Below are 8,315 nucleotides of genomic sequence, written 5' to 3' on the forward strand. Positions count from 1 at the left end.
GGAAGAGTTCATGGAGCATGCACTCCTCCACTGCCCGAGAGCTGATCTTATTTAGAGGATGGCGGGTGGCCAGCCATGGGGAGCGAGCAGCGGCCCTTGGCTTTCTCCCTTTTTGGATGCTATTCATTGGAGTGTGGGTGAGGGGCCATCTGGAGCTTGTCGCTTGGTGTACATTGCCTATCAGATTTGGCTGTCTAGGAACAATCTCATCTTTGAGGCTTAGGTTGTTCTTGTCAGGTGTGTTTTGGAGAGAGCTTGCTGTTTAGCCATAGAGTATAACCATTTCGACTCTGCTGATTTGACATTGGCAGATCTGAGTTTCTGGAGCCCCCCGGCTACGCTGCAGTATCTCGGAGGATCCTTTTCATTTCTTGGGAGCTCCCACCCTTCGGATTTGTCAAGATCAATTTTGATGGCAATATTAGAGATGGTTGTAGTGGTTCGAGTTACATCATTCGAGGATCTGATTCGAGGATGCTTGCTATGGGGGGTTCACCACTTTTTGAGCTGTCTGTTCTCGATGCTGAGCTCCGAGCTGCATGGGCTGGAGTTATCTATACGATCCAAAAGCTACAGGCACAGAGAGTCATCATCGAGGGTGATTCAGCGATCGTCATCGGAAGGATTCAAGAGGAGGCAAGGTACCACGATGCACACTCGCTCTTCGGCGATATTTAGAAAGTCCTTAGTCATTACACCGAGGTCTCTAGTCACCACGTGTTTAAGGAGGCCAACAGTGCAATTGATTAGATGGCTTCATTAATTGCTTAGTATTCACCCTTCTCATTTTCTGATTTTTTAAACTATACTCGCACTAGAGTAGTGTGAATATCCGTTTGTACCAAAAAAAAAAAAATATTTTTAGTTGTTAGCATAGCAAACAAGGAACTCCATTCTAAATTTGTAAAATTAATGTCTCCCTAAATATACTTTGTTGCTTGAACGGTGGTAAAGCTTACTGTACCCTCCCGAACCAACTTCTATATATGCTGCATCATTTGCATGCGCACTCTTTACAACAACCCTCATATTTTTCGTTTATGAAACCTAAGGAGAAGAAAAAGAAATTATTGTTCAGACTTGCAATTTGATTTTCCACGGTCCATAACTTAATCCAACACCATAGTAACTACCACTGTGAAAGAATCTGTCTTGCATGGAACATACATATGTAGCAAGGCAACTGAAGACTTAGGCAACAGAAGGATCCACAAAGTGACATTTAACATAGGTTTAAGAGGCATATGAATGAAACAGAGCCTAGCTAAGTGCAAGCTTGGTTAGCCTCCTCGAGAAGCTTGGCCTGGGAGGCGGCAGCCTCCTCTGAGACAAGGGCCTCTAAGAGCATAGTCTTGACCTCCCAAGCACTGTAAGCGAAGCCTGGCCTTGTGTAGGCATTTAGGAGAGCTGCACTTGACTGCTTGACTAATTTGGAGAAGGCATTGCCACCAACATCATCATTCCTCTGTGTTGCCTCCAATAATGTCAAAGCTGGTTCATACCTCTCCAACACCCTTGACCCAAACACTTTTGAGACTGATGCTTCCTGGGGGACCATATTGGGCCATGCTTCTCTTCCACTGCCCCAGAACCTACATAAGGACACCAGAACGTTAGCAGTGTGCATGCAATGGTTATCAGGAAATATATCTAGTATACTGTTTGATGATAAAAATGTTGACAAAGGCAACTTTTATGGTGCCAAGTAAGCAAATAATTATCTGTGATCTCGTCCTCCAACCAGACAGATGGACTATGAGAGATCATAACAGTGCACCATGTATTAGGCATTAGTCACCTTGGGAGATGAAAGCAATTTGTATTGTACGAGAAATTAATGCACAAATGTTGACAAAACTTGTATAAATAGAACAGTTGGTCATAACTTTCATAAGCATGATAAGTAGATATACAAACACTGGTATAAGAATAGCGTTGCAATTTGCCAAGGAAAACAACAACATCAACCTTAAGGAAAATTGGCTTTGCCTATAGGATACCAAGATAGCAATAGCTCTTTTTTCAACTAATGGAGGACCTGCAGATCATGCAAATAGCAGAGGCAGACAGAGATCTGATCATACTTAATTTGGAATATCAACAAGAATCATATCAAGGCCGTCGCATTGAACATTATCAATTTCAAAACAAATTGCAAAAAATATTTTCTTTTTATAGGAAGAAATGGAAATTCATTGACAAGTTCTAGGAGTAGGAAACTTTTCTCCATGAATGTGTATAAATGTTTTGTGTGAATGGGAAATACAAACTAGGTACATCATCCGAGTTCCATATCATCTCCAATAACATGCTTTTATAGTAATGTTCCTTTCCCAGCTTATCTTCTAAAATATGAGAGGGACAGAAAGCGACCATCCTAGTAAGGGACATGAAACACTTGTATGCTAATCCACACACAATCAGCATGCCTTTGCATATCCTGTAACATCTGGCCTATGATCAGCTCATAGGTGACAGTGCACATGAATTTTTTCTTGGTTAAGGGATAACAGGCACTCACCAAGTCACCAATATTATATGAATAAAATATAACATATTTCTATCTTTGTTAACACAAAATGATATATCATGACATACTGATAAGTTAATATACCAGTGAAAACATTAGATTTTCATGAGTATCTAATAACGCGTGTTGGGACGATGGCTTGCTTTTAGGTCTCTAATTAGTTTTTTTTTTTTTTTTCAGGGGGACACTGAAGCTCTGACAGCTTTCATTACAACCTTGAGCTCATAAAATAACCAATTCAGCCTTGACTGAAACTAATGATCCTACATGCTCTAAACTTGAGCCCTCCAAAAGCAACTTACATAGCACAATTAGATCTTATAACCACTGAGATATTTAAGCCCTTTGGTTAAGCATTGAACTGTTAAGCACCACAAGCCAAAGTCAAGCTCTTGGGCCCTTGAGCTGAACCAATAAAGAAAAGAACAGGATAATATTGCTCCAGAGGCTCTCAACTTAGCAATACAAATTCCACATGAAGGATGGACTACCACTCTGGCCAATTGAAAAATGAGGTCATCAACCTATATTTTGATGCATAAAGATGGTGCGACATACTCCATTTCCTCAAGCACTACATGATGTCCAGCATAAGATGAACAATCCTTATGAAGGATACATTTCTCTCTTCTTGAAGAGTTCTTCATGTATTAATATTGAAATTCATATGATGTGGTGTGACAAATATATGGCAATCCATAGTATTGCCAGAAGGTTGATCAAAACAACCTATTCAAAAGAATGTATTTATTTGATCTAGATTCTGATCAACAACCCACTAGAAGAATATAACACCACTCAGAAAATTTAGGCAAAATTATGAATAAAGCACTTCCCACTCTGAAACACGACATGACATTATATCACTTCTTAGATTCCCGAACATGAATCTTGCATATATTCCAGGTCAATTTATATAATGACAAATCAAAAAACATCTGTGATGAAGCTAACTCTTTGTAAAAAGATCTTGAGAGTTGAGCAAACTTTGATATTACTTATTCAAGTAAAAGTTTAAGAACATCTACCTAAAATCTGCAAATGTTCAAGGGCATGACAGGTAATAGATAGGTCCATACAAAAGATGATATAAGCTGAAATTGACCAATTTTAATTATATGAGCAAGTTTTCAAAATAGGCAGAAACCGCAATTTAAAAGTAATACATCATGTTGGGTCCTGGATTAACCTTATCCAAATGGAGGTCTACTAAAGAAAAGACAGCAATATTCTGCAGGAAATGGTTTTAGAGCTCAGCAGGCACTTCTCTATCTAGGGTGTCACATCCACTTTAAAATATATCTGAAATCTGATACCTGCACCTACTACCTGAGTGCTTCCTTACTGCAAATATTTTTTCTATGAAGGGTGCACATCCACTTTACATTATCTCTATTCTCTGAAATCAGATACCAGCACCTACTACCTGTGTGCTTTCTTACTGCAGATACCTTTTCAGAGCTCCTTTTCCCCATAACAGCACCCACTCTTGCAAATTTTCTTGTTTCAGAAAAATAGGATTCATGTAGCTGATTTGATTCAAATTAGTTGGTATGAGAAAACATTGAATTCCAACAAATAGGCAGAACTATTCACAAAATTACTGTGAATAATTACTATGAGAAAACATTTTTCCTCGTTCAAAAGATCCCTTGGATGATTTTCCATATACAAACCGGTCAAGCATTATTCATGCATAATTTAACCTTTATTTATGAATTTATATTTGTGTTCTGTGTTTTGCTTGAAAGCTAGATCCTGGATGAGCTGCAAGGTTGATTATTGAAAGCCTTAAAGTTCTTTGTTCTTCAATCTCACATCTGGTGAGATAAACAAGAGCTTCAAAACTTAATACTCTTCCATATTTTGCCTCGAACTTATTTTCCGAACCTTTAATTGATAATAATTTAAAAGCTGCTTTGAGGATTTCAGCCATCCAAGCATTAATTTCTTCCATTATCACCTTTTTTTGGGCTTGTGTTCCACTATTCTCTATAAAAAGATCATGTAAAATCAGCTGAAGAGACTATATGCTAGAAGGAAGCAGGGCCCATGTCATCAGGGCTGAAAACAAGTCGGGCCAAGTATTAGGCTGCTTGGGCTTAGCTTGGTGCATATGGAAACTGCTCGAGCTTATCCCGAGCTCAAGCAGAGGTTGACACCTCATGTTCAATCTCGGCTCATATAAACGAAGCCAAGCTTCCAAAAAGCCAAGCCAAGCTTCCCCTTTAACTCTATTCTCCATTTTTATTCCCCTTTAACTCTATTATCCACACCTTGCTAAGGCTCAACTCATTTATGAGCCGAGCTCCAAAAGCTATTTGAACTAGATTCAAATTTTGGTTGAGCTGTGCTTAAGCTAAACTATAGTTGAGCTGATCCCAAGTTGTTCAGGAGTAGCTTGGATTGCTTTTAGCCCTACATGTTGTAACAACCTAGGACCTCAACCAAATAGGCTAGCTAAAAGATGTTCTGTGGGTTTCTTGGCCATGTATAAGCATCCAAGATCCACCTAATTCATAGCTTAAGTAGGACAAAAACACATACCAAAATTGATCCTCATATACTCCCCTTGTTTAAGCCTAAGCATTCTCATCAATCTAAGGTCTATTCAAATATAATTACAAGTACCACTAATTCAATCACAAACACTACTATTAGTTTGTGATCAACTCGGATAGGCCTGTGCTACAGTGTCCCCTAGTTCACATGGGCATATGGCTGGCTCCGCTTTGACATCGTTTGTGATAGTCTAGAACCTCACTTAAAAAGGTAAGCCGGAAGGTGTTATTTGGATTTTTTGGCCTAGTATAAGTACGAAAGATTTATCTAGTATATAACTAATGTGGGTCTAAACACACACCTACATGGGTTCTCACACATGTTACCACGAAGTTTAATTTTGTAAATTAGTTAAAAGACCCGATAAGGATAACTTGGCAAGAGCTTCTTTCCAACTTACATCATAGAAACATTTGAATTGGTTAACTGAAAATGTCAAGGTATTATATTTTTAAAAATCTCTATTATATTTACATTTGTAATTTTAGCTTCCATCTGTTATCTTTTTTTGTCAACGGCTATTCAACTTTCTTTTAACATTTTCCTTTCCTACTACAAATAAGAGTTCACAAGCATCATAGATGGCCATTGATTTTCTATATTTCCATTTGGTTTCCAGTAATCAAGCAATTTAGTTCTCCTTCATGTTATCATATATATTAGCTATTTAATCTTTCTAGAGAATGTTCCAACATTTTAAGTGGCACATAGAATCCTCGTCTTTTGTGTAATTCATTTATTCGCATGTCTTTACTCCATCATATGCAGTTGGCCTTGTTTTCTAACCACTCCACCTGGGAAGCCTAAGGAACCCTTTTCCATTTTTAATTGCAACCAGATTACATTCTAGTGTCCTTACAAGCAATGACCTAGACAATAGGATCAGCGTGCAGAACGTAAACAAATATAAGAGATGCCCTGGCATTCACAAAAACTTGGATCCAATTGATAGTCTGGCATGCTTTTAACTATGCCTGTCAATGGGTCGGGTCAGACTAACCTGACCCATTAGCAGACCCGACCGGTTACCCTATTTTACACAAATTCAACCCGATTCAGGTTTACCATCAGCAAAAATTGTTCCCAAACTCCAAACCTACGACTATGGCTTTCAGTAGTTCCTCGACGCTTTCTATGAGGTTTTGCAATTATTTATCCCCAGATTCCTGCAATTTGCTAGTTTCCACTCCCTGTTTCCAACCTCGGAGATTTGCTCTCATCCTCAGTTTCCTCTTCTCATTTATTAGTTCTTTCCACCTGGTGTGGCAACTTAATCCGTAGCTTAAAAAGCAGACATTTTGCGAGAAGGAGACGCCATTTCTCATCTTCATAAATGGGATTTGGCTTCAAGTTGCGGGCTCTCCTTCTTCCAAACCTTCTCCTTACCACTCCGCCGAGAGAAGTCATTCCAGAATAAGCTCCTCACCCACTCCATTAAATACATTTCCACACCGCTATCCAAATCTTAAAAAAAGGGAAAAAAAAAAGTTTTCTTTCGGAAGAAAAAAGAGCATTAAGAGGAAGCAGCAATAATAGCCTCGTTTTGGAAAGGGAACAGAGCATGAGAAACACAAAACGGCCGGAGCATGAGGAGAGCTTCAGAGGTGGGGGAGAGAGAGAGAGAGGACATACTGGGGAGTGCATCTTCCAGGGGTTCTGGTGTAGAGAAAACCCGGCCCTCTCATCTCCGAGATGGCAGAGTGAATTCTCCTCTTCCTCTCCTCCACCCTCCCTCTCGTAGCTGCTGCTCCTCCCACCCCTGCAAGATAGCAGACCAAACAGAGCACCACAAAGCCCATCTCTCTCCCTCCTGCACCCTCTGTCTCTCTGCGGTTTGGCTCTCTCTTTGTACCGTTTGAAAACAATACTAGTGTTTTCTGTCTAATAATCTGGATGGACGATAATGCCCCTATAGATTTAATTGTTGACATCTTTGGCCATTTTAAAACCATGGAGGATTACCGGATGGATCTGGTCCGTGTACCACATGGGCTTGGTGTACCTTGTCGGAATTCTGATACGATGAATTCCCGCCGTCCATCTGATGGAGTAAGATGTCGAATGGTCAAAAGAGAACATATTTATCAGTGGGTCCCTTAGTTTGTTCGGTTGATGATCTGATTGGATTTGAACGGCTGTGATTAAGGATTGCTTTATTAGCCGCCTTCTATTATGTTTATGCATTCATCGTTATTTTTAGATATTTAATTATCCATTTGATAGTTTTAATATTTTATGATAACATCATTATAATATCCGCTGAAACCTTAACCATATATATATATATATATATATATATATATATATATATATATATATATATATATATATTTTTTTTTTTTTAATTTTTTTTTTTTTGGGGGGGGCGGTTTCGGTAGTACGTGGAATACTAAATGTTAGCATTCATGCCTCGCCTTCTGGCATAGCAGGGCAGAATAAGAGAATTAAATGTGAACGGGTTTGGTGCTTCGAAATTTGTGATTATCCCCGGAGGGCTTGTCAGGATAAGATTAATGAGCCTGGACCTACCACGTGAATGCTTCACCCAAAAACGTATGTTTCTTGTACAACACCAACACCAACACCAACCAACACAAAAGAAGAAGAGAGGAGGAAAAAAAAAAAACCCATGTCTCTCAGGTCTATTACATGTTCACGTAGTGTTTTGAACGGATATCACCAAAATTATTAATTACCACCCACTATCACTCCTCTTTTTCTTTTTTTAATATATAGAAAAAAAAAAAAAAAGAGAAAGCAAGAAGCTTCACCTTAGATGATTAATTACCATGCATGAAGAATAGAAGAAAAAAAAAAAAAAAGATAGAAGTAAAAAAAATATAGATAAATATAGAGATGCAAGATTTGATGGTCGTCTTCACTTTCTAAGGAACAAAGACTCTTCCAAAAATGAAAAGCAAAACATTATTAGCTACCATCATAACAAATATTATGATTCTTATTTATCTCAAAACAACATATTTTTTTATAATTTTTAGAACTGAAATTATTTATCTTTAAAAATATTTTTTAAAATTTTCAGTATGAAAAGAATTACTAAATTAATAGTTATCATAAAAATATTATAATATGACATAATAGATAATGACAAAAAAAATGACTATCTTATTTTTATAAGATAAAATAAATTTTTTGGGACCGTATATTTATAATCACCTGAAAATAGTAAATGTTTATTTTTTTCATATGATTTACTTCAATA

General features: G+C 37.9%; 1 protein-coding gene across 1 annotated transcript; it reads right to left on the reverse strand.

Annotated features, from left to right (window-relative positions):
- Nucleotides 1-1,138: 1,138 nt before the first annotated feature.
- Nucleotides 1,139-6,920, reverse strand: LOC105044325 (uncharacterized). Its single transcript, XM_010922179.4, has 2 exons — nucleotides 6,725-6,920; nucleotides 1,139-1,592 (listed from the first exon to the last, which is right to left on the reverse strand). The coding sequence occupies exons 1-2, from the start codon at nucleotides 6,889-6,891 to the stop codon at nucleotides 1,265-1,267; spliced, it is 495 nt and encodes a 164-aa protein (XP_010920481.1). The 5' UTR covers nucleotides 6,892-6,920; the 3' UTR covers nucleotides 1,139-1,264.
- Between the last annotated feature and the right edge of the window lie 1,395 nt (nucleotides 6,921-8,315).

This window comes from Elaeis guineensis, chromosome 4 (genome assembly GCF_000442705.2).
Source record: "Elaeis guineensis isolate ETL-2024a chromosome 4, EG11, whole genome shotgun sequence".
Lineage (NCBI taxonomy): Eukaryota > Viridiplantae > Streptophyta > Magnoliopsida > Arecales > Arecaceae > Elaeis > Elaeis guineensis.